The sequence below is a fragment of the Carettochelys insculpta genome, chromosome 3 (genome assembly GCF_033958435.1).
Source record: "Carettochelys insculpta isolate YL-2023 chromosome 3, ASM3395843v1, whole genome shotgun sequence".
Classification (NCBI taxonomy): domain Eukaryota; kingdom Metazoa; phylum Chordata; order Testudines; family Carettochelyidae; genus Carettochelys; species Carettochelys insculpta.
This window is the reverse complement of record NC_134139.1, coordinates 209,376,065-209,403,365: the sequence shown is the minus strand read 5'-3', so window position 1 is coordinate 209,403,365 and position 27,301 is coordinate 209,376,065. Positions and strand designations below refer to the sequence as shown.

Genomic DNA, 27,301 nt, shown 5'->3' with positions numbered 1-27,301 from the left:
AACCGTTATTGTAGTCTGCAGCCATCATCATCCCCCCCAAACCAGAATTTCATCTTTTTTACATTCATATTATTATTGTGATCTTAAATACAAGGATTCCCAGAGGGACAAGTATCTGCATCTTGGAAACTGAATTCCTCTGAGGAATGTTGCCTGCAGTCTCACCAGTTTTAGTAGTGCTTCCCCTTAAGGAGTTTTCTAGAGGTCCTACCCAAGTGCACTAGCAGAGAACCCATTCCCTCTTGCAGGAGTGACTGAGGGCACACATCGCCCTCTGCAGTGATGTTGGTGAACCCAAGGTCCTACAAAAGAAAACTCATTAGAGACTGTTGCCTAGAAATACAAAATATACTGAGGTTCTTGGCATATTGTATTCGCACCCCATCTCTACTATCACAGGATCACACAAGAATCAAACTATTAGCTACATGTATTAGAATTCTAATAATTTTAGTTGAGTACCGTTGTACCAGTATGTCTCTATTGCAGTGCTTGTATAAAGCTCCACCTCAACTCCTCGACTTCTCACCATTGATTGTTCATCATATTTCTGAGGCAAAATAGGATGGAACATAAACGGACACAAACAGGACACAGGACTGAAAAAAAATCTGTACTGTATTTCTAAAACAGCTAAAATATTTAAATTCATTCTTTGCTGAGCTTCAAGCTTTTTTGCTACCCTACATTCTGTTGCAGCAGCAACGCCAAGAGGCAGTACTCTCTTTTTTACATTAATACATAGTTAGGAACTCCAACCAGCTCAAATATTTTAATATAATTAAAATGTAAAACAAAGAATATATGAAGTAGAGACAGTATATTTATATACATATTTATTTCAAATACTTAAAATTCTTATGTAAAATATGGTTCTTCTATATGTGAAAAAATATGACTTTTAAAATGGTGTGTCACCTTGATTTTTTTGTACATACCCTCTATTCCAAGTTAAGTCCCTTTAAAAAGGCAAAACACAGACAAAAGCTTATCTTCTAATCACGTATACTAGCCTTGTGGCCAAACAAAATGAAAGAGCATCTGGTAAACACTACTGGATTTCTGTTTTAAGAATCCTCACTTTTATTGCATTAATGGAAAACCCAAGTGCTTTCAGTTCCCCTGCCAGGGAAATTCTCTTGGCCCTGCTGAGAAACTAGACATACACAATACCCTGTATATCTAAGTCACAAATCTTTGTCATTTTTACACAAATATTAAAATATATATTACTTAAAATATATTACTTTAAGCTCTTAAAATCAATCTTCTTTTGTATCAAATGTCTACTATAAAAAAAAGTTACAAAGAAAACTGTCATCCTAGCAAATCTTTGAGCTATCCTCCCCGGGGGTAGCAACAGGACTTGAAGTTTCAAAGGGTCTCTCTCACCCATGCTGGGTTTATGTACTTTGCATTAATTGGGGATAGTTTCCAGAGCTGAGAGATGCCTCAGGTAATAACTTCCTAGCAATGGGTTTCTCCATCCTGTAATAAAAGCCATGCTAGCTGTAGCAGATGGCAACACCCAAAGGGAGCATGCCACACCCTGTCTTCCCACTTCCAGTGTTAACAGTCACATTTTCAGAAGAGATCTTCAATTCTGAATGTTCCAACAAATACCTTGGGCCTGATTTTCAGAGATGCTGAAAGCTGGAATTGCAGGCACACAGCAGAATCCAGTCCCTAGGACTGAGGCATCTCAAAACTGGTGGCTACTTTTGAAATACTGGGCCTAAACAAATGAATCCAAATGAAATGTGGAAAGGCTTCCTCATTGGACTAAAGCAAACATAGCTCAGTTCCAATTAATGCCCAGTATAGCAGCCTTTACTCACATCTTCCACAGGACCTCTCTCACGTGAGAAAAAAACTGGACCCATAACACTCTCAATGCCATCTAGAACAATTTAAATAGGCATTATTTAAGCAGTAATGACCAGCGACGACAACATCTAGCATTTACTCATCTGTCCGATAAATAACTTCCAGAAAACGTCTTCCTTAACATTTTTACTGTTGCAAACGTAGTACAACTTTGGTGATAGGGTCCATCATTTATTCAGTCATTTTGTCACATTTAAAAAAAAAAAGACATTGTCAACTTAAAAACCTTAAAACGAGTTTCCATCCTTTAACTAATGCTATCTCAGAAACTTGAAACTTATTTGTAAAACTCCATTTACATCACCATTCATGGAATGTGTTTATCAAATTAGTTATTCTTTGCAATAAACAGTGAAACCAGCCTGATAAGTTTCACTTTCTAGTTCTCCCATTGCAAGGTCTGGATTGCAATCCAAGCAGCAGAAGATTTAATTCTGAATAACCTTTTCTTTGGCAATGTTCTATGTCACAAACATTGCTCTGATATTGGGCATTGCAAAATATTGAGTCTCCAATTTTTACACTGGCATTTATTATAAAGTGCTAGCACCATATCTGGATGCCCAGAGCCAAAAATGTTATATCTAAACTACTCCACAATGTCCCTTGACTAACAGCAGCCAATAGGAAAGGGTTATTTTTCTGGACACACATTTTAGGACAGGTGATTAGAAAGAACGGGCTGAAAGGAAATGTGCTCACTAACAAATATTCCTACTCTGTCCTCAGGTTCTCCTTGCTGAGCCAATTGTTATTTAATCCCCATCACCGTGAAATGTGCAAAGCCTTCAAGGGTATGGGCAGACCTATTGCTGAAATATTCAGTAATCCAAGCCCCATTGTTTCTAATAATTAACTAGCTGCTTAATGCTGTTGGTGAACCTATTGGTATACTTTCATTAAGTTCCAGAGAAAGCTTGTTTAATTGTGGTAAAATCAAAGCCCTCCAACCAAGAGGATTCATTATATTGGAGTGGGGCAGCAACTGTAAATTATCGATGTAACCAAACATAGTTAAGGCACTAAACTGAGCTGTAAAGCTCTAGATCACTGTTGAGTAAGATTATAGTGACCACAAACAAGAAAGTCCTGCTAATACCATAGTGGTCATTACAAATCCAAATTGGACACTTCCTAGGTCCAGTTTCCTTCTTGCTGTGATAGTGACTCACTTAATTCAGTTCCTGAAGCAGTATGTCATGCAACAGCAGCTACTTAGGACTCAGAGGCAGCATCACACAGAGAAATAGGTGTACAGAACATGGGAGCCAGATGTGCAAACTCCCAACTGAGGTGATCCCACAAATTTCAAAGGAGTTGAAAATTAGGGGCTCTACACCTATTTTAAATATCCTGCTAGAAATAAAACTTCAGGTCTTTTAAAGTGAAAGTTGCAATAGACGTAAAGTCCCGGCCAGCACAACAGGACCACAGGCCACTGTCCTGTTCCTCCAAAGTCTTCTGCTCCCTTCTCAGGGAGCTTGTCAACATGGGAAAATTACGCCTGTGTAAACTAAGTGGTAGATTTAAAGCCACATATAAACTATACCAATATATATCTCCCTTGCAGTCAGTGTTACTCTGCTACATCTCAGAAGGATAGCTGTGTTAGTCTGTATCTGCAAAATGAGGAGTGCTATGGCATCTTAAAGTATAACAGATTTACTTGGGCATAAGCTTTCAGGATAAAAAACACTTCATCAGATGGAGTGGTGTGTTCTAGTGTAACGGTTTGTCTTTATGACCCTACCGTTTGGAATACAGGATGGGAATTGCAGTGGGCATTAGCATGACAAGCTGTAACTCCCTTGCACAGATCCTGTGGGCAAGAACAAAATGGCCAGGCTTGTGTTTTAAACAAGACTAAGTCAACAAGAACTAAGTATCCTTTAGCTCATGCCTGTAGTAACCACTAAGGGGAGTTGCAGCATATCATGCTAGTGTGCTCTGCAATTCATGCCCCATAGTATCAAATGTTGGGCAGTATGGACTCGCCCTGTAGTGCCCTTTCTGGGTTAGTTTATGGCAGCTGGGAAGGAGGTGTTATACACGTGTGTGCAGATGCATGTTTACACCTATGACCAACGGGGAGACTAAAAACTCAGTACAGAGACTAGATATCAGCTGACCTTAGACTGGCAGGCCAACCAGATGTATGCTCATGAGTTGTGGGAGAAGGCTATAAAAGTTTTTGAGCTGGATTAGAAAATCACAAGACAGACAATGCATCATTATACCAGAATGGCTGGTAAAACTGTCCTGAATAGACAAGCCCTGAGATACAGGAAAACAGAAAAAGATCTTTTTTTCTCAGTGCCTCAGAGAACAGGAGTATGTTTCATTTTAGTTACCAGTTAGTTGTGTGTGTGATATCATAATGACCATCTGACACAGTAGCCCATAATTCAAAAGATGCCGCAGAACTAACTCTTGCATGGGGAAGAGGAAAACTGAAAGTACTATGTCGCTGCCCTAATGGGCACTTGCTTCAGAATGCACTAGGCGCTAAAACAAAGGTCTCCCTCTGACAGAATAACTGTTTGCAAGGCAGAAGTTTGGTTTGCATTTCTGCATGCACGCCAACATCCGTAGCTATAGCGTATGGAATGGGCCGACTTTGGGGATACTGTTTGCTTACTGGTGAAATGCTGCTGAGAGTACACTTTTGACATGTCACAAAAACCAAGGGGCTCTTTTTGTTTTAAAAATTACTTAGTACATACAATTAGGGGAAAATATTCCCCCCAGCAAATTTAGGATGAGCAGAGCTGAGGATGGGAACATAATAGATTATGGTATTTCACTGATGATAATCTTGGTTTGGAGGGTGGCACCCAGAGACAGGCAGGGAGGGAGATATTTTGAGTATTGAGGGAGCAGGCACTCAACTTGCTCACCAACACAAATGGCCAGCTATTGTCTGATAAAATCCATTGTATGCAGTCATCTAGCTTGCCTATCTTTAACTGCGGCACCCTGGACATTTTTCACACGAGGGGAAGGAACAGTATGTTCAAGCTAGGAACAAAAGCCCAGTCCTTAGAGAATAGCTAATGGAGTATTTAATGATAAGTTATCATACCCAGTTAGTATTTTTTCATTTTAAAAATACCTTTGGCGTAAAAGTGATTTCTGTGCCCTTTCATCAAAAAGGTACATGAATTTCTACTTAATGTACTTATTTCTCAAACAGCCACAACATGGAACTGGCTTTGATTCTTGAGCTCGATGCACTTTGCTGGGAAGAGGATGTTACTTTTAGGAGTAATAACCTAGTGCTCTGATATTGTGAAATGTGAGTTGGAGTATGCTTCAGTTGCATACTGTGGGAAGCAATGGGCATTTAAGTACTTTACTGGCCAGTCTGTCGGATATTCTGGTTGCTGAGATGATGGTGCTGTAATGCCTGTTCAATTTTGATTAGTTAATTTGGGCAACATTGTGACAATCAATGCTTTCAAGAGTGAAGGATTAATATCATTAGCTTCAACCTGGCATTAGGGTCATCTTGTCACAGACAGCTTTCTCAGTAACCTCATGCATGACAGGGGCTCCTGCAATTCCAGTCCTGTGATCCACACATACTTTTGCCAATGCTCCTCATTCTTGGCTTGTGATGTCAACTGTTAAAATCCTGGATCTGAGTAAAACATGAGATCAGGCCAAAGGATTTGATGTTTTGAAACATGAAGAAATATCCTCTAGAGATAATGATGTAGCTACTCAACCCTTTGTGTGCTATGATTTACGCTTAGCTAGATATAGGACTTTAACATAAATTGGCTTATCACAGCGATGTTCAGCAGCCATGACAAGCTGCCTGGCAAGCACTATAAGTGAGTGTGTCATTTAACTTGTGTAACGTATTGTCACGTTTGATGGTTGGAAATTGTTGGAGAGGCACCTAAGTTCTAACACTGTAATGCCTAATAAAGCAAGTGTCTGATGCATAGGTTGCTTTATATTAAGACCTTTGCTTTAAATGGTCTCTTATGGTTGCTGATCATCACTAATTGTTTTTTTATTACTTACTTGAATTCTTGGGAGATTATTTCTACTATCGTTGCTTTTCCAATCTCCCAGAAGTAGAGAACCAAGGTACTGACTTTATACAGACAATGCTATTGTAACTGATGAGTTGGAAGGCAGACAATATGCAGCCAAAAAACCCCAGCCACTATTGCACAGCCCACTTTGGCTTCCAGAAACCTAGAGTTGGGGGCAACTGATAGCCTTTCAAATGAGTGCCAGTTAGAACACTAACGACCCCAATTTCCCGATCAGTTCAACTAACTGAGACAACCCTGAACTGAGACACCAAACCTCAGAGTTCTGTGCTCAACAGAAAACTTAAATCTTCTTGATCTCCCAGTTTTTATTTTTCCTATTCTTTCTGTTTTACTATGGAAAGACCAAGGGACTAAAGTTTGGCTGGAAGTTCTCTTATTAATAGAGAGCAGGGTTTAGGCTACCCTGGAATAGGAACTGATAGGAGATGGGTTAATGAATCTGCAGTATAAGTCAAACATTGTCGTCTAAAAGATTGAAAAAATATTCTTTAAACAAAATAATGTGACATATTTACATGATTTCTTAAGTGCAAACTCTTGTCACAATTCACATAGTTGAGCTCACTTAGACTCACTATACAACAAGGTGCTCTTTCTTCAATGAAAGAAGAATGCTACTCTGTATTCCTGATTCAGTAACGTGTCTCTGTGCAAGGCTGTAAAACTCTTCTTTCTTCCGGCTGTAATTTCAAAAGGAGGCACAAAACTAAGCCACTTCCCACTTCCTCTCATGTGTCTCAGTTACCGTACTACAAGGCAGGAGACACAGAGCTTGGAGGGGCCGATGCAGTCATCATGGCAGAAGGCACCACAGCCTTTGCACATGATCATGGCTTTCAACCTGCAGTAGCATTTAGAAGGTGAATCCTCCATGTTGTTGTCATCACCAAAGGCTTGAACTGGGATGGTCTGATTGTGGCTGCCCGTGTTCAAAGCCTGGCTGGCAGGAAGTGTGGTTACAGTCACAGAGAAGGACATGACATTTTCCATGCTACTGGCCAACTGATTGCATTCAGACAGCCCGGTCATGAGACCCCCTTGGTTCACCTCTGGAGAGGTGGACACATTTATAGTGCCACTGTAATTAGGACCAATGAGCTGTGCTGCAGAGTTTCCGTACAGCTTTGGAGAGTATGAGTGGGAAAGCAGGGGGGGCTGCTGCAAAACAGAGCCTGCAACTGATGCAGAAGTGCTGTAGACTTCAGGACTGCTGTGCATCCTTTTGCCCCTCATAGCATGTGCCACTTGCTCCTGGGCAGCCTGAATTAAATCTCTTGCTAATGCAGTTCCATCGAACATTTGGTCTCCTGGGAACTGGTGAACATGTTCCTGTCTGGCTCCTGCCTCCTTATTTATGTTCCTTCTAGCAGGCACACTGCAATCTGAAGTGTTTACTTTGTCTGATACCTGTTCTCTTTCACGCTGGCTGGAGACCTGGGAAGCCAGGGGTTCTTCTTTTACAATGATATGTTCATATTCATCATCAGTACTTTCATCATCTGCATCTCCTTCATCACTACTGCTACCATTGCCAGTTATTTCTTCACTTTCCCCAAATTCTATTTTTGGATCATCAGACGGATCATTGAGACACAAGCGGGTCTCAGGGTTCATGGACAGACCTCTCTTGAAACTCTCTGAGCCACGACCATAGGTGGAAATATTTAGCAGGTAATGGCCAGACATGGCAGGCTTGGATGTCCTTCTCCCCAAGAATCCCAGCATGAATCTTTGACTGGTGGAGCTGTTGTCTAACTGGAAACCTGAGTGACTGAGGCTGAGCTGTGTAGGTTGCAGGACTGAGAACAGATTCTGCCTCTGGACCCGCTTGATAAGTGTCTGAAGGACCTGTTCTTGAGTGGCCTTGTCGAGTGCCTCTGGGCACTGGTACTGCTCAGCACTAGTGCTCCTCACATCCTTTCCCAAGAGGGGAAATGTCCTTGGAACATGAGGCAGCTGCTTGCTTGGGAAAAATATCTTTCCAAGTTGCTGCATTGCTAAATTTGATAGTTTCTCATCACTTTCCCTTCCAGAGCCATTCCCTGATGTGTTTGTGGCACTGGAAATCACTGACCCATTTGAATCATTTGGAGCTAGTGGGACAGTTTTCATTTCTACTTTGGTGAGAGGCTTAGGCATGATTAGTTCCATTGGGACGTCTTTACCTTGGAGCAGCTGGGTGACCAAGGGATTATTAGCAGGAATACTGGAGCTTGTCTTCACAAGGGGTCCACTTGTGCTCAAGGGAGATGTATGAGCTTTAAGGCTAGGGGTTACTGACAAAGTGCTACAGGATGGAGTAGATATAGCAGATGCTACCATAACACCAGCCTGAGTTTCTGAGGTTACGGCTGCCAGTGAAGATACCAGAGGGGAAAGAAGTTTCCTTGTAGGAATACTTAGGCTGGTCCCTTCTGTGGCAGTAAGTGCTGACTTGGTCACATTTTTGTCAACACCTGCTCTGGATACACTGACACAGATTGGGTCATTCCTGACAGGTGGTGCCTCTGAGATCTGGCCTGGACCTGCTAGAGCCGAAGGTCCTTTCTCTTGTTTGTCATTATGGACAGAACCTATGTGGATTGAACCAATGGAAGGTCCAGAAACCTGACTTACAGTCACATTTGGAGGGCTCACTTTCACTCTGTTCATTGCCTCTAATGCTGGTGGGGCTGGTGATGGTGACTCTTCCCCTCTGTTTCTAGTTGCAGTTCTGGGTTGTGCTGTGGGGGTCTGCTGTAGTTGTGCTCTAGAGACACTGAAAGGTGATGTCTGCTCTGTTGCCTGGGTCTCCACTTGGGAATTGGTCTCTGGACAATGGGGAAAAGGCCTTCTCGTACTTCCCCCGCTTCCAGTTCCTGCCAGTTCCAGGGCACTGCCTTGAATTCCAGTTTCATTGGTTCCATTTTTTGCTGTACTACTTTTCTCTTTTCCTTCTCCCCCTCCTGGGCCACCACCACCACCTCCTGGACCAGGACCTGGGATGGCTCCCCCACTGGCGGCTGCGGCAGCGGCTGCTGCTGCAGCTGCTGCCCTCTGGGCCTTGGCCAGCTGTGCTTTTGCTTTGATGTCTGCCAAAGTTCTGGCCCCCGTTCTTCCAGGACTGGTGACAGAGGTTGGAAAGCAAGCCCCGTGAGAGACCCGGCTAGCAAGAAATGGCATAGAGGAGATTCTTGAGACAGGAATCTGGAAAAAAGTAGAGAAGAGATAACTGAGCAGAAGCGAATTATCTACACACAAATTCTAAATTTATAGCAGTCAGAAATTTATACATTAAGACAAATCCTTAATGGTATTCAGTTAAATTAAATGGGAAATATGTCTGGTAAAGACCTGTTTATTAGCAAGCTATCTAATTTAATTCTGTGTTACCAACTCATGAAGGCAGTTGAGAAATCCAGGATAAAACAGGCACGATAGAGAATTCAATGCCCAGATAGCTTCAGCTTGGAAAGGACAAAATTATAGGAATAAATAATTCTGGATACAATTTTCCAAGCACCATTTAGGCCGGACGTATCTGAATTCTTGATTGTGTCTACAGGTGAGGCAATTAGACCTTAGAGAGCCTAAACCGTAGGTGCACGTAACTGTGTAATTAGAATCCATGCTTTTGCAGTCACAGAAATGGGGCTGTTTTTGAAAACGTGCAGACTTCTGAAGTTCTATCATTATGTATAACACAGTGCCAGTGAAGAAGCCGCAGCTATCTGTACACACACAGCCCTATTGGCAGAGGCAGTGTCACATGACCTCAAGAAGTATGTCCACTATTCACCAGTTGGATGGCTCCCACTCAGAACTGGATCTCAGCCAAATATACTGCCTTGTAGGAACTTCCCCTGCAGCCTGTCTCTTACATCAGTGGTGATACATTGCTCCCTTTTGTACATCCAGGCTGCAGCAGGTGGTGGGGTTTTAGAACTGAGTGGTTATCCCAAAAAGTCTTCCCCATTTACTGCTCAGATTGAGAGACACACACACGCAGCCCATTGCATCCAGTCAGTCACACCAAGCCCCATAAAAGATACACGGTATTGAAGTCCTAGCCATCTGTTGAGCTCAGGTAGGTAGCTGATTTTTGTTTGACAATGTGGGAAGCTCAATCTTCATCTATTCAAATACTGGGAATGTTCACACATCTGTTGTGCACTGTACACTCCTCCATCCCTAGTCTTGAAAACTCCTCCCCAGATTTCCCGATGCAACTGCCAATTGATCTACAGTGTCCCCTATTATTCCAGTTCAGGGCTTTTACAACTGTCTCATACTATAGACCTGAACTACCCACTGACAGGAGTGCAAACTTCATCAGCAGGGCAGAAGACTCTCATAGCCAAATGGCAGGGCTCTGGGATTCCTATATCAAATACTCTCATTACTATAACATGCAAGTAGTGGGAGTTATATGCATAGCTGGATTCAAAATAAAAGCAAAACTTTTTAAAGAGTTACTAGTGGAAATGGCCTATATACCCCCATGATGAACGTGTCTCCAGTTTCCTTTACCTTGAGTGGTGGAACCTTTCGCACCTGTGCCCCCTCCCCTGCTGCAGGAAAGGACTGTGGTTGGGTCCGAAATGACTGCTGGTACTGACAGTTGTCCATGATTCGTGGTTTTTTTTCAGGACTAACCAGCACTTCTTCCTCACTTGCTGACTTCCTCTTGAGGCCCTCAGCACTGTTGTCCATTTCTTCGGTTGCAGGGGGTTCTGTTTTAGGTATTTCTTGATGAGTCACTTGACTCACCTTGCTTGCCACTACTTCGCCTGCTTTGGGGCTCTTTGGTTTGTTGTGGGCCAAGACTGAAGGGCTTGTGTTTTCCTTTACTAACAGATCCTTGAAGAGTGTGTGCTGTCTGACTTCTGGCTGATGACCAGAAGCAGTTTGTGGCTTTTCTTGCTTAGATTCCTCAGTATCATTCAGAAGCCTATGGAGCGCTTGGTCATTAAGTTTCAGTGCATTGTTATCTGAGGAATTTACAGACACTACTGGTTTGCCTATTCGGGGATGCACATCTCTTCTGTCTTCTTTTTTCAGTACTTGTGGTGCCGCCTGCACTGTGTGTGCTTTAGATTCAGACAGAGGTATTATCTCCTCTTTCTTGGGTGATGCCTTGGAAATGAGCATACATTTCATTTGTTCAGCTGGTAGATTCCCGGCCTGTGTGTCAGCAGTGCTGGTGTATTTTGTCAGTCTCCTGGACTCTTCAGGATTCATTCCAGAACTAACAAGAAAAAAGAAAAAATATGTTTCATAAAACATAGGCCTGAAGAAAGCATTTTTGCCATGAAAAATGGGTGCAGAAGGTTCTGTATCCCTACCAGAACCTGAAGAAAAATTTATACAAATCATTTTCTCTGATTTTAAACTCACCATTTTTGACACTCTTCCTTGAAGCTACCACTCTTCCAACCTACATAGAACTTACTGGTCCAGAAGCAGCGCTCTTTAAACATCAACAAGAAGGGCCTTGTTACATGGTACAGGGCTTTCCTTTACACCAATGCTAATTTTCCAGGTCACAGACTGAAAAGGATTTCACCAATGGTTCAGCTGTTCAGCTACAAGAAGCTACTATGGCTAAAGCTCCCTTTAAGCAGCCATCCCTGGATATAACAGAAGATGACCCCAACAAACCCGTAGGATTTCCACCTGGCTCCCCTAAGCCTTACCCCCACAACTTGGAGTTTACAAAAAGAGATCTGGAAAGGGTTACAAACATCCCCTGCCCAGAGAGTGCACCATTTTTGCACAGATTTTTTTTATAATACTGAAGCACCCTCAGTCAAAAGAGTTCAAAAAATAAATTTCCTCCAAGACAGCATTTATGTTTGAATATGATCAAAGATCTCCACACCTAATATCTCAACCCTGTACCTTCAGGAGGCAGGCAGCCTCTCATGAGACTGCCCCTAACCTCACTACCAGCCTGGGAAACAAATAAGTCGGGGAAATGAACTTAAATTCCCAGAAAAAACAGCTGTTGCGATATTCAAACCTCCGCCCCACCCCCGCCCACACACACACTGCCTTGTAAAAAACTTGGTCTGTAGCATGGCCAAATGAAGCCAGAGAGCATCACAGAATTGATTCCTACAGCCCAATGACAATGAACATGATTTTAAACACTTCCTTGTATATTAGATTCATAATGATTGTCTTTTTCAAGAGGGTACTTTTGGCAGACGGACACATCACGTGCCACAACAGTATCTGTCTCTGACAAACACAGAAATCAAACCTGCAGTTCCCTACAATCCAATCCTGTGCGAGGGGTTTGCATTAGGCACCATTTACTACAAGCCAAGAGAGGGAGTTACCTTACACAACTTGGATCTGCTCCTTAATCCATCTCCCCACCAATTTTCAAGAACTTGCAGATGCTGTAGGAAAGGACACTTGACATTTTAGGCATTCCTCTCTATCAGCCAGCACCTGCTGCCTTACATTTGTCCGTGTCAGTAACCTACCAGAGCTTGGGTACTCTCATCATCAGGAGAGCAAGGTTTCGAGCAGCCCAAGCTGCACATCATTTAAAGCAGTACAGATGAAAGGGCAGGAGCCAAGGCGATGTCCCAGACCTGAGCACAGCTCCTCATCAATGAAGTTCTGTAGAGAGCGGAACTTCAAATTATTTTTACACTTATCAATCCTACCTCTGTGCTTTTCACTTGTAGTATACAGCTTCTGATGGAGGAACCTGAAATGTTCTGCAATCCCTCATCTCACAGTGGGGAGGGCAGGGCTGCTTGTAGCTAGGAATGTGGCTACATTGTTAAAAAAGGGAGGAAGAAGAATCTGGGCAACTACAGACTAGTCAGCCTCATCTCAGTCCCCTGAAAAATCATGGAGTGGATCCTCAAAGAATTCATTTTGAAGCACTCGGAGGAGAGGAAAGTGATCAGGAATAGGCAACATGGATTCACCAAGGGCAAGTCATGCCTGAACAACCAGATTGCCTTCTGTGATGAGGTAAATGTGGCTATGGAAAGACAGTGGACATATTACACCTTTACTTCAGCAAAGCTTTTGATACAGTGTCCCACGCTATTCTTGCCATCAAGTGAAGGAAGTATGGATTGGATAGACTAAGTTGGATAGAAAGATGGCTAGACTGTCAGGCTCAACAGGTTGTGGTCAATGACTCTGCACCTGGTTCGTGGCCAGTATCAAACAAAGTACCTCAAGGGTCGGTTCTGTGGCCATTTTTCCCCCCCAACATCTTTATTAATGACTTGGATGTGGGGATGGATTGCACCCTCAGCAAGAAGGCTAACAGGATACGGCGGGTGCATTAGCATGGACACTGCCAGTAGATCTATACTATGGCCCCTTTTCATCTCAAACAATGGTTAGCAGTGACGGTGAGGATCTGTGGGCAGTGTTTGAGTCTGCAGCTTCTCTCATGGCTTATCTGTCCAATACTGGATTTGCACGGTTGGTTGCAATAACCGCATGTCAATTTCCGAATTCTTGAGTCTGAGAGTTTTTCCTTCTAAGACACAGTTGTTTTGCATGGCTTGCATATATACTATCGAAGGATGATGCGCCCTGTTGTAGCAATCATTGCCGGGTATTTCTATCTTATGATGTAGATTCCCAGGATTTTGGATCGATGTTGAATTTTTTCATGGCACTCTTGCACGTATCCTTGAATCTTAGCTTTGGTCTTCCTCTTTTTCTCAACCCACATGACAATTCACTGAAGAGGGATTTCTTTGGGAAGACACTCGTCACCCATTCTTCTCACATGACCAAGCCAACGAAGCCTTCTGCTGTTGAGGATCACTATGAGGCTGGATATACCAGATTGTAACAGGACATCTGCATTTGAAACTTTATCTTGCCAATTGATATTCATAATTCTATGGAGGCAGCGAAAATGGAAACTGTTCAGTTTTTTCTCCTGGGTCGAGTAGGTGGTTCATGCTTCAGCACCATATAGCAGGATACTCAATACACATGCCTGGTAGATCAATATCTCTGTTTTCACTGTCAGTTTAGGATTGTTCCATGCTCATTTTGTAAGTCTGCCAAAAATAGTAGCTCTTCCCGATTCTGATGTTCAGTTCTTCATCCATGGATAGGTTTGTGGTGACAGTAGATCCAAGGTAAAAGTATTACTGAACCACATCTAATGGGTTGTTATCCAGAATGACATTGAGCCGCTGAGGTATACCTTGAGCGAATATAACAGTTTTCTTCATGCTTATGTCAAGGGAAAACAACTTGCAGGCTGTGGATAAAGAATCCATCAGCAACTGTAGCATGTCTTCATTAGGAGCAACAAGAGCTGCACCATCTACGAAGAGGAATTCTCTAATAAGGACTTTCTTGACCTTAATTTTGGCCTTGAGTGTTGCCAGGGTTGTAGAGAGAGTCATCTAACCTTGTCTGAAGAAACATGTTGCTGCGTGAGTTTTGAAATGAGCAATTTAGTACTACTGAGAAGAATATGCTGCAGATGATAGGGGCCAGAACACACCTTTGTTAGACTCTGCTGTTCATTGCAAACTGTTCTGGTTGTAGATACATCACATTGCACTGTTGCTTTCATGTTTTTGTGAAAAGATGTTATGAGCTTGAGTAGGGTCGGTGGGCAGCCAATCTTGGTTAATACATTGTATAGTCCTGATCTGCTAACTGTGTCAAATGCTTTTGTTAAGTCCACAAATGCTATGAATAATGGCTTTCCTTGTTCTCTGCATTTTTCCTGTAGTTGAAGACAAAAAATCATGTTCGTTCTTGACCTGCCAGCCCTGAAGCCACATTGTGTTTCTCAACAGACTCAGACTGCGAGTTTTAGCAGATGTTTGACAATGACACTGGCAAATGCTTTCCCCTGCGATGCTCAGTAAAGAGATGATCTGTAGGTCGTTGCAGTCAGCCTTTTTGCTCCCCCCCCGCTTTTTTTTTTTTTAAATAGAGTGATAATGTTTGCATCCTTCATGTCATATGTGGAATCTCCCACTCTCCACCATTTTAGGAGCAAGTCGTAGAGGAAGGGGAAGAGCACAGCCTTGTTTGCCTTCAGGCCTTCAGCTGGTATTCTGTTGTTTCCTGGTGCTTTTCCACTGGAGAGAGCATCAAGAGCTTGAGAAAGTTCCTCCTCCATAGGCTCTGAATCCAGCTCTGACATTTCTGGAAGAGTTGGAATGAGGATGTCAGGTTCAGGTTGTATTTATTGTATGCTCATGGGAATAAAGACTTGAGTAGTGTTTCACCCATCTGGACATCTGCAGCTTTTTGTCTGTGATCACCTATCTATTTAAATGCTTCAGTGGGGTGACTTTGGTAATGTCTGGTCTGATCCATCAGACAGTTTTCAGGTCACCCAAATCAGACTCCTTTTGAATATCAGAACATAGCTCGGCTCAATACTTGTTTGCCTGGATTCCCTCTAAAGGGCAGGTCTTGCATGTTGAAGTTGATCTCTTGTGCTTTGAGATGGGTTCTTTAAATTATTCAGATGTGCCTTGTGTTTTTCTTCAAGAAGAGGCCTAAGAATATCAGCATTTTCATCGATCCAGTCTTTGTTAGAGAATTTACATGTTCCAAAGGCAGATTTGAAACATTTGCATATTGCATGTCTCAGCATGGACCATGTTTCTAATGGCTTGTTGGTCAGGTTTGTGTTCTGTTTTGCAAATGAGATCATCTGCAAAGACAGAGCATTTCAGTGCATCTCTGGTATTGATCTTTGGCTTACTGCATAACTTTGTCGTATAGAGTTTCTTTTGGATGATTTTCACTCTGCTGATGATCAAGGAGTGATACATGTCGCAATCTGAGCTGTGGTATGTGTGTGTAAATTTGACGGTGTTGAGATGTTTCCTGTGTACTAGTATAAGGTCAAATTGATGCCAGTGACTGGAGCTGGGGTGGCGCCATGAAACCTTGTGACACTCTTTCAAGTTAAAGGATGTATTAGTGATGTGGAGCTGATTCTGAGAGCTGAATTCGAGCAGCCTTTGACCATTTTTGTTCATTTTCCCAATACTGTGATGACCAAGGCAGACGGGCCAGGAATGATGGTCACGTCCAACTCTTGTGTTGAAGTCCCCATGGCAGTTGTTCACCAGTTAGAAAGGAGTCAATAACTTTCTGAAGATAGTCATAAAAGCGGTCCTTGTCTTCAGTGCATGATGCCAACATGGGTACATAAGCACTGATTATGTTGACATATCCTGACTTGGTGCAGAGCTTAAAGGATCTAAATGTGTTCTGATTCAGCTGTGGGCATATTGATAGATTTCAGCAGATTGTTCCAAACAGCAAATCCAACTCGGTGGAGGCAGCGTTCCTCTGAACTCAAGCCCTTCCAGAAGAAAGTATAGGTGGTTTCTTTCGCTGACCTAGCACCTGCCAGCCTGGTTTCTTGCAGAACAGCAATGTTGATGTTCAGTTTGTGTTGCTGTTGATCTATGACTGCTATTTTGCAAATTGAGTCTGTCTTCATAACGTCATAGGCAGATTCAAGTCCTGGACATATGGTCCACATATTCCAGCTGCCGAGCCGGAGGCAAGTTGATTTATTATTTTATTTTATGGCGGGTACGTCATGTATATCTATTTTTCAATTTCTGGTCTATCCCCATGCCCCAATGACAAAGGCAGATGTGGTGCGTCAGCACCTTACTGACCCGGGGGCTGCACGGCTTGAGGCGGGCAGTAGCTGACCAGTGGAGTACGATGACTCCTCCCACTGACGAAAGTGACCCATGGCATTGTCCTCTTTGCCAGTTGAGGAGGGCTTATAACCCATAACTGCCACTTCCTGTGTTGTTTCCATGCTGTCAGCAAGGTTGGAGTGTCCTCTCCATTTGGCACCCTCTTACAAGCTGCATTGCCTTGGCTAGTGTTTGGAGCAAGTGTGTTGCCCAAGAGGCACTATCCCCCTCTCAGTCAACCAGTTGAATCCAAAGGAAAGACAAAGGTCAGTACATGTGGAACTGAGGTGACTGCACGGAGATGCCAGAAAGCAGGTTGGATGAATCCTCCCTGCTACCCGCCTTAGGGTCTCCACTCTGGATTTGCTCTCCAGGTTTACTCCCATAGTCTCTGGATCTCCCGAACCTACCCACAAGGCAGTGAGGAATGTTCTGATAGGGTTGTCTTCCCTGGGGTGACTTAAGGAGTCACACTCTCTTGGATGCTGGTGATCAAATCATGGTTCATACGCCATTTGGATTACCCAAAATTATCCAGGGGCCCAAGTATCCCAGACCCTCATCTCATGCGGAATGATGGGCCAGTAGTCTTATTTGATAGCAGGCTACACGCACCATGCCACAACATTGTCATTGGGTACTTGTGATTTTTTAGGTGGGACAGCGGATGCCAACCAGTGTCCCTTCACACCCCAGTAAAGTTGCCTGTGCTGGTCCGTGGCTGCCTATTTGAACGACTAAGTGCACTTAATTTGCAGCAATCCTCTCAAGAGAGGCTCCCTCCTCTCCATCAGCTGGAGATGTGCCAGGCAGCATACAATTCCGCTCCCCTGTGCCCACCAGACAACACAGGCAAGTGGAAAAACAGGCAGGGTGCTCTCTGGGACAGATTCTGTCCTTTCACATATTTGGGTTTGCTAAAGGCAACAACTGGACACCTATCACAAACTACAGTCTCCAGAGCCTGAGGACAGAGAAAGCTGCGGTTCTCTCCTAGCAAGAGGGAAGCTAGGATCTCTATTAAACCAGTAGGTCTAGGGGGGTAATTATTCCCCTTTATTGGGTAATTAAGACAGTAGATCTGGGAAGGTAATTGTTCCTCTTTATTCGGCACTAGTAAGGCTGGATCTGAAGTATTGCATCCAAATCTGAGTCCTCAGTTCTGTGGTGAGGGAGGTCTAAGCTGGACATCAGGAAAAACTATTTCACTAGAGTGGTGAAGCTCTGGAATGGATTACCTAGAGAGGTGGTAGAATCTCCATCCTTAGAGGTTTTTAAGAACCTTCTTGACAAAAATCTCTCTGGGATGATTTAGTTGGGACTGGTCCTGCTTTCACCAGGCAGTTGGATTCAACGTCCTGAGGTTACTTTCTAACCTATAATTCTATGAACAATTTGAACAGAATAATGTGAGAACTCTGCTCGACAGTGATTGTGAGAGTTCAGCTCAACAGTCTTTGAATCAAGATCCATGAGGATTCACAATGGTATGCATAGCTGAAGAACACGTGAAGATAAAAAATTATACTCAAAGACAGTAAATACTGAATAGGTAACTTGGCTGGAATATGCCAAGGAAACTTTTGGGGATGGAATTTCCAAACCTATGAGAGTGTAGATGGGGAAGAGATGTGAACCCTCAACTACACCCTGCACTGTAGCAGACGAGGAGGGCTAGAGCTAGATGGATGAAGTATTGGAAACTGTGCTTTAGGGAACAATCCAGAACAGACCAGGAATTAACATGAGCTAACAGGGTTTTTTATGATGCTGTTATGGACAGATTTAGTTGACCCTCAATCAACTTAGAAGCTCACTAATAAAGATTATTCCATGAAAAAAAATGAGCTCCAAACTCTGGGAACCAGTGCCTCAGGACGTGCCATAGGAGAAAGACAGTCCAGTTTCTTACCTTTGGCCATAGTAACTCTCAAAGAATTGTTCCTTCCACAGCTCCACCTTTTTCTCCTTTTCAATCTCCTGTCGTATTCTCAGTTGCATTTCTGGGGTGAACTCACCTACAATACACAAAATGGATCTCAGCAAAAAGGGCAAGCAAAAAGAAGTTCTAGGCCACCTGTTATTATGAGAATAGCAACAGAGAGGTAGCCATGTTAGTCTGTGCTCCAACAAAACAAAGCCGCAGGAATGTAGTACTTTAAAGACTAACAAAATGATTTATATGGTTATGAGCTTTCATGGGGTTCTGTTCCACAAAAGCTCATCACTGAATAAATCTTTTTGTTAGTCTTTAAAGTTCTACATTCCTGCTGTTTTGCAATCAAGAGAGACAGCCAGACTTAAGGTTCATTGCCATTTTTAGCTAAACCAGTGCATTAGGAACTAGTTCAGCAAGGCCTCTTTTACAGATTATCAAAACAAAAAAGCAGTCATGTAGCACTTTAAAGACTAACAAAATAATTTATTAGGTGATGAGCTTTCGTGAGACAGACACTTCAGATCCAGTGGGTCTGTGCCATGAAAGTTCATCACCAAATAAATTATTTTGTTAAAGTGCTATATAACTGCTTTTTTGTTTTGATAGACTAGAGACTATGTATTATTAGAGATACAACACAATAGTTTTGACTTGTAACTGTTATTTTGCTAGTACTGTCTTTCAAGAGAGGATGTAAAAAGAGAAGTTACTCACTTGTAGTAATGATGGTTCTTCGAAATGTGTCCCCTTGGGTGCTCCACAGTAGGTGTCGGGCTTGCCCCAGCGCTGCAGATCGGAAATCTTCTAGCAGTTTCCTCTGGATCGCACATGCGCCGATGTGTGCCGCTCCTTCGCACGCCCTCGGTCATGTGCGTGATCCGTTCCCCACCAGTTCCTTGACCAACTGCCCCGGATGCTCCTGAAAAACACCTGACAGAGATCCGAAGCGGGGAGGATGGGCAAGTAGTGGAGCACCCACGGGGACACATCTCGAAGAACCATCGTTACTACAAGTGAGTAACTTTTCTTTCTTCTTTGAGTGGTCCCCGTGGGTGCTCCACAGTAGGTGACTACCCAGCAGTAACCCCAAGTAAGGAGGTGGGTACTCAATTCATGTGCAGCTTGCCCTTGAGAGGACTGCTGTCGACAGATCCTCATTGAACACCCAATGCAGGGCATAATGCTTGGCGAAGGTGTCGTAAGATGACCAAGTTGCCGCTCTGCAAATGTCTTTCAACGCGATTCCCTTGAAGAAGGCCGTTGACGACGCCACTGCTCTGGTGGAGTGAGCCTTGGGTGGAGCTAGCAGAGGGGTCTTTCGGAGCTCGTACCACAGTTTTATGCAGGACACAATGTGATTTAAAATTCTCTGGGAAGAGAGGCCTTCCCCTTTCGACCTGGGAGCGAGAGACACCAGGACTGTGTCCGTTTTCTGAAAGGGCTTAGTTCTGTATATGTAAAAGGCCAACGCCCTCCTCACATCTAGGAGATGCAGTCGTGCCTCCTTGCTGGAGCTGTGAGGCTTTGGGTAAAACGAGGGTAGTACTATTGGTTTGTTAATGTGGAACTCCAAGGAAACTTTCGGAACAAAGGCTGGGTGTAACCGTAAGATCACTGCTTATTTTGAGAATACTGTGCAGCAGCCATCACTGCTGCGAGTTCGCTCACCCTGTGGGCTGACGTAATCGCAAGAAGGAAGGTTGTTTTTATGGTAAGTAGTCAGAGGGGTACCGTGGCTAATGGTTCAAAGGGCGATTCCGATAGCGTGTGGAGTACCAAGTCCAAACTCCATGACGGTGGTAGCAGTTTCCAAGGGGGGTACAGGTTTACCAGCCCCTCCAGGAACCTTGTGACAATAGGATGGGCAAATATGGTGGGCCCTTCCTCTTTGTGCCGAAAAGCTGATATAGCTGTGAGGTGGACCTTTAGCGAGGATAGAGAAAGCCTGTCTTGTTTGAGGTCCAGCAGGTATTCCAAAATTACAGTTAAAGGGACGTCAAGAGGAGCTAACTGCTTGGAAGGGCACCAGGAGGTAAATCGTGTCCATTTCTGTTCGTAAGTCCTCCTGGTGGAGGTCCTTCGGCTACACTCTAAGACTTGTCTTACTCCCTCCATACACGTGCTCTCTAAGGTGCTGAGCCATGGATTAGCCATGCTTGTAGGTGGAGTCCCTGAGGGTGCGGGTATACTATGGACCCCTGAGCCTGCGTAAGTAAGTCCGGCACCACCAGTAGGGGGAGTGGTGGATGACCCAACATGCGCAGAAGCAGGGGAAACCATTGTTGTCGGTCCCAGGTTGGGACTATGAGTATCATGTGAGCTCTCTCCCTTCTGGCTTTCTGCAGAACCTTGTGGATGAGTGTTGTGGGGGGAAACGCATAGAGTAGAGGGCCCTTCCATGAGATCATGGAGGCATCCCCCAAGGACCCCCGCTCTATTCCTGCTCTGGAGCAGTACTGAGGGCATTTCTGTTGTGTTGGGTGGCAAACAAATCGACTTGGGGAAACCCCCAGGTGTGAAATATGCGTTGGAGCAGGTCGGAGTGGATCTGCCACTCGTGCGTGAGTGCAAAGCGCCTGCTCAGTTGGTCTGCCTTCATGTTGTGGACACCGGGCAAGTACAAGGCTTTCAACGTTATGTTGCTGGCAATGCACCAGTTCCACAATCGGACTGCTTCTGCGCATAGCGCACGGGACCATGCCCCTCCTTGTCGATTGATGTAAAACACGGTGGAGGTATTGTCGGTATTGATCCCATCTACTTTGCCGTGCAGGCATTTCCGAAAATGTCTGCACGCACTGAACACTGCTCTGAGCTCCAGTATGTTTATGTGCAGTGTCTGTTCCACAGGGGACCATAGCCCTTGTGCCACCTTGCTGCCAATGTGCGCTCCCCATCCTATGTGGGAGGCATCGGTTGTAAGAAAAACAGAAATTTGTGGTTGGTGGAAGGGTACTCCCACTAGCAGGTTCTTGGGATCCGCCTACCACACTAGTGACTTTCGTACCTCCGTCGTGGGTGATACTACCCTGTGGATGGTATGGGCTGCCGGTCTGTAAACGCTCACCAGCCAATACTGCAGGCTTCGCATGTGTAACCTGACATTCTGTACCACAAATGTGGCGGCCGCCATGTGCCCCAAAAGTTGCAGACATGTTAGGATCGGCACCGCGGGGCTGTACATCATGACTTGTACCAGGGATTTGATGGTGTGGAAGCAGGCGTCGGGCAGGTATACTCTTGATGTAATAGAGTTTATGCGCGCCCCCATGAATTCTATATCTTGCGTGGGTTCGGTCTTTGACTTTGCGAGGTTGATAACTAGGCCCAGTGAAGTGAACGTGTTCGCGGTGACATGTATCATGCGTAGGACCTCTGCTTTTGAGGCCCCTTTCAGTAGACAGTCGTCCAGATATGGAAAAATAAACACGCCCTGCCTGTGCAGGGTAAGCTGATACCACTGCCAGGGTTTGGTAAAGACTCTGGGTTCCGAGGATAGGCCGAACGGAAGACCCCTGTATTGGAAATGCTCCCCACTGACCGTGAAGCGGAGGAAACGTCTGTGTGCCAGGTGGATTGTTATATGAAAGTAAGCATCTTGTAAGTCGAAGGCTGCAAACCAGTCTCCATCGTCCAGTGCCGTAAGTATGGAGGCAACTGTAATCATCCGGAAGCGCTGCTTGCACAAGTATCGGTTGAGGCCCCGTAGGTCCAAGATCGGCCTCCAGCCTCCTGTTTTCTTCTCTGTTAGGGAGTAGCGTGAGTAAAAACCTTTCCCTTGGAATTGTTCCGGTACTCCTTCCACCGCCCCTATGAACATGAGGTGATCTACCTCCTGCTTCAGGCTTGTCTCGTGAGAAGGGTCCCTGAGAAGAGGCCGGATGGGAGGTTTCGGTGGTGATACTGACTGGAAGGGGATCCTGTAACCCGTGGCTATAATTTCCAGCACCCATTTGTCTGTTGTGATGTTGTGCCATTGGGAGTAGAACGGTTTGAGGCGATGATGGAACATGAGGTGAGAGTGGCATTGAGAGATGGTGTTGATAGTGCAGTCCTCGACATACCCGTCAAACTTGCTGACTCTGGGCTTGCCCCGAGGTTGTGCGACTTTGTTGAGAATGTCGCCTGGGGGCCCTGTACTTTTGCTGCTGTTGATGGCACCCTTGGTCATAGCCTCGCTGGTATTGTGCACGTTGTGGCTCGTAAGCGTAGCGCCTTTGTTGGGGTAGAATTTCTTTTTCTTGTACAGAGGAGTGTAGATACCCAGGGTCTTAAGTGTGGCCCTCGAATCTTTGCTAGAGTGGAGGACCGAGTCAGTTGATTCTGCAAACAACTTTTGCTTGTCGAAGGGAAGATCTACGATCTTCACCTGTAGATCTCTGGGGATACCAGATGTCTGGAGCCAGGATTCCCTACACATTACCACGGCTGCGGCTGTTGAGCGTGCCGCTGTGTCCACCATGTCCAGGGCAATCTGAACTCCCATTCGCGAGGCCGCATAGCCCTCCTGGACGATCGCCTTTAACACTGGCTTCTTGTCCTCTGGGAGGAAATCCATGTGAGAGGTAAGTCTAGAGTAATTGTCAAAGTTATGGTTTGATAAATGTGCCGCATAGTTTGCCATTCTCAGTAATAAGGTAGAGGAGGAGTAGACCTTTCTGCCGAACAGTTCTAACTTCTTAGCATCTTTATCTGACCCCCCTGATTTATACTGAGGCGTCTTTGACCTCTGTTGGGACGATTCAACCACCAAAGAATTGGGGTGTGGGTGGCTAAACAGGAATTCCATGCCTTTGGCTGGGACAAAGTATTTCTTATCCGCCCTTTTATTCGTAGGCGAGATAGAGGCTGGAGTCTGCCATATGTTAGTGGCTGATTCCATAATGGCTTCGTCCAGTGGGATGGCGATTTTAGATGAAGCCGGGGGGTCTCAAATTTTTCAGGAGTTTATGATGCTTCTCCTGCACCTCTGCTATTTGAATGTCCTGCATGTATGCTACTCTTTTGAACAGATCTTGGAATTGTTTAAGGTCATCCGGAGGGGAGATGTCCCCGGGGACAACTGCCTCATCTGGGGAGGATGAGGCGCTGCCGCTAGGATAAACCTCCTCCAACTCCTCTGGTTCCTGAGTTCGCTGGTATGTTTGCTCCTTCGTGTGATGTGAAGGAAAGTCTCGGGAATCTGGACCTATTTCCACCTGGGACAACTGCGTTCGTCTCCCAGAGCAAGAGTGTATGTAGGGGTGTTGGCGAGGAGTGGGTGGGGATCTGCCCCTGGATCTGGACCTCCGATGTCGGTGTTCAGTATGAGGAGGATGGCCATAACAACATGGGCAAGGGCCCATTGATGGAGACCTGGACCACGATCCGAGTGTGTACCTATGATGTCTGGAAGAGTGGGATCTCCGTGACGACATTGATAATGGTGAAGCTGGTTTGTGATAGTATTCGTAGGGATCCATGCCCGAAAAGGGTGAAGGTGGCCTGAGCCAAGGCGAAGGTGGTTGGAGGAACGGGGAGGGGGGACTGAAACAGGCCATTGGAATTGCTGCCTGACGACGTGGCGTATGTATCTGGGGGCGGGGGCGGGGGCTGGGTGATAATGGCAGCACAGCAATGTCTGGAGATGGACTGTGGTGCTGGGTTTTAGCCCTAGCTTCCCCCACTCCTGCAGGGTGGGTGCCGCCCCCTCCTGTGCCAGGGATCTCGGCCCCACTGTCGGTGCCGCGCTCGGTGCCATCATATGCGGTGCCGCGCGGGTAGCTTCCTCTGGCGCCGTTTGGCCTCGTGCTGGGTGTCCTTGCGCCGTCGGCGCCGTGAGAGCCGGTGCCGCGTGAGGTGGCGCCGCTGATTCCGGCACTTGCCATGCTGGTGCCCGCGGCGCCCTTGGTGCCGACTGTTGAATAATCGGAGGCCCAGCCACAGCCACGCTGCCACTTTCATCAGCCCGCAGTTTAGGGCTCTGCGTTCCACTCGTCCTGCTCGCTGAAGTCACCGGCAAGGATCGAGCCGGGGAGAGCTGCTGCTTCTTTTGCACAGAGGGGGTCAAAGAAGCCACCTTCCTTTTGTGCGACCCTGAGGGCCCTTCTGTGTGAGGCTTCTCCGGTGGCTCGGGCTGAAGGGCCTTATCAAACAAGATCATTTTGAGCTTCATTTCTCTGTCCTTCCTGGCCCTGGCTGTAAGCTTAGCGCAGTGAGAGCACTTCTGGGTAACATGGGACTCCCCCAGACAACGAATGCACTTACTATGCCCATCAGAGGCCGGCATAGCCTCGCGGCATGACTCACACTTCTTCAACCCCGAGGAAGACATCCCGGTGAGTCTTCAACTGTTAATAGGGTACTTAGCCACTAATCACTGCGTTCTTCAAACAAATAACATTTACGGCCTTTAGGGCAGTGGACGGCTTAACTCAGCCTTCTTTGTCCGCTCTTCTCCCGTCCGTTCCTCTTCTCTTACTTAGTTACTATTTTTTTTTTTTTACGTATAATAGTAACAAAAAAAAAAAAAAAAAAAAAAGCTAACAACTAGAATTAACAGTCTCATCTGTCTCAGGCATTGGAGCCGGAGCGGATTCCATCTGCAGCCATTGGCAGTTGAGAAGGAACTGGCGGGGAACGGATCACGCACATGACTGGGGGCACGTGAAGGAGCAGCGCGCATTGGCGCATGCGCAATCCAGAGGAAACTGCTAGAAGATTTCCGATCTGCGGCGCCAGGGCGAGCCTGACACCTACTGTGGAGCACCCACGGGGACCACTCGAAGAACCACCAAGCTCTTGTGGTCATTTAACAATACTATGGCAGTATTTTAAATTAAGAGACTCAATCTAGTTTGCAGTCTGTATCCTGAAATTCCCCTTTCAATTTCAGCTGTAAATTAGGATTATTCTTTACTTCCTGTTCTAAACTAGTGGATAGAGTTGCTAGGTGCATTAAACCACTTTTGCAGTCCACAGGTGGCTGCAATCCATGCCTAGTGATCAATAATGTATTTAATTTTCCAACTGTGCCTGTCACAAAAGTTAAACAAGCTAGCAAAACATGCCAAACAAACATAAAAACCTTTGGACACCATAATATACTCCTTCCCTTTATTCCCCTTCTGCCAATCAAATCTTTATCTTATTGGAAGAAAAGAAAAAAAAAGAGGCTGAGAAAACAGCTGAGGTTGCCATTGAGGTATGAAGCCAGACTGTGGCAGATCATGGGAAAGGAAAGAAATTTCTAAGCCAATAACTCATAGGTGCAGCCCACTTCCATGTAAGCCACAGAGCTGTTAGAGGATACTAACTGCCAGTTCTCTCAAATAGCCAAGACCCAGTTGATTTAACACTACAAATCAAAACCAATATTGTAAACTTCACCTCAAAATCAACTGGCAGCCAGTGCAAATCACAGAGTAATGTTGCAACATGCTCTCTGTGTGGGGGAAAGAGCCAAACAAAACTGTTTGGTACTCTACAGTGATATCCTGTAACCTGTTAAAGGCAGAGCAACTGCAAGCCTTCCTATAGGGCCCCTTGCAGGTAAAAGCCTGTGACTGGGGGATACTCCATAAAGCAGAGCAGAAGGTTGGGTCATGGGATCTACACCAACTACAGCATCTCCAAGTATCACAGTTACCGTGAGGTAAGTAGGGGTTCGTTTTTCTTCAACTGCATATCTGCGTGGATCCTGCTGTAGGGGACTTGTAAGTAGTACACTCTGGGCAGGGTGGGGATCAGAAATATTAGCTACATCAGATTGGAATATTGTTCTCCAAAACCTGGCATGTGACTAGCAGTTAAATCCTCAGATGAAGCTATATAATGGTGGTACCCAAAGCATGTTTCTGCCACAATGTCACCAATGACATATTGACTTTCATCATTTTGGTACATATTTTAAATGAAGTAATTGAGATAAAATGATGCCTCACTGGCTTTGATAAACAACACCTCTGTATGCAAATAGAAGCAGTGGCCAGCATGTAGCCCAGGGGACAAATGGAGCTACCATAGTTCTGTAACATGGCACATGGCCTCCTTCTTCTGTGAACAAATTATGGATCATAGAAATTGCTAGTTCCACTACAATGGCTTTACCATCCCAACATTATATTTTTTCAGGGTCTCTGCCTTGTCATACACATTATTTCTAGAGAAAGTCGTCTTGCCATGCTGAGTGTCACATTTTTTCAAAAGAACACGTCTCCAATGGAACTTTCTCTCTGCCCTATGGTCTGGATAAACACTAGCTGGTACTTTTTCCTCATGGACCATTTTGAGTGCAGCCGTTTTCCCATTTCACATGAAATCTCCATTACGCAGTTGCAAAACACCCTTTACTCAATATTTATAGTGAGTCTAATTATAGCCAAGAAACAGAATAAAATATTAAGATGAACGTAAAATGGCTGAATGACATTCAATATGTGAATGATAAGGTGCTGTGGGCAGATTCAGAAGATGAAATTGGTGGAGATTATGTATGACTATGGCAAAAAGAATGGCATAAAACTGAATATGGGTAAGACATGGTGGTACGCAAGAATCCTGGGTACATGTGCAAAATTCCAGTGAATGACAACTACACAAAAGGTGAGATTATTGCTTTAGTAAACATCTTTATAGAAGATGGACGATCAGAAACCAACATCGGCACCAAAACAGCAAGAATGAGAGAGATGCTGGAAGAATAAGCATCTGACAAGAGACATAAATCTAAAGATTAAAAGTCCAGCTCTTAA

The 27,301-nt window shown here is 44.8% G+C and overlaps 1 protein-coding gene across 3 annotated transcripts in view; it reads right to left on the bottom strand.

Annotated features, from left to right (window-relative positions):
* Positions 1-3,471: 3,471 nt before the first annotated feature.
* The window catches only part of ASXL2 (ASXL transcriptional regulator 2), a 221,807-nt gene continuing 197,977 nt past the window's right edge, over positions 3,472-27,301 (bottom strand). For all 3 annotated transcript variants that reach the window (XM_074991522.1, XM_074991524.1, XM_074991523.1), the window contains 3 exons: positions 18,543-18,648; positions 10,467-11,184; positions 3,472-9,143 (listed from right to left, as the gene is read on the bottom strand). In XM_074991522.1, the coding sequence (XP_074847623.1) occupies positions 6,699-9,143; positions 10,467-11,184; positions 18,543-18,648 (3,269 nt within the window). In that variant the 3' untranslated portion in view covers positions 3,472-6,698. The remainder of the gene's footprint in view (positions 9,144-10,466; positions 11,185-18,542; positions 18,649-27,301) is intronic.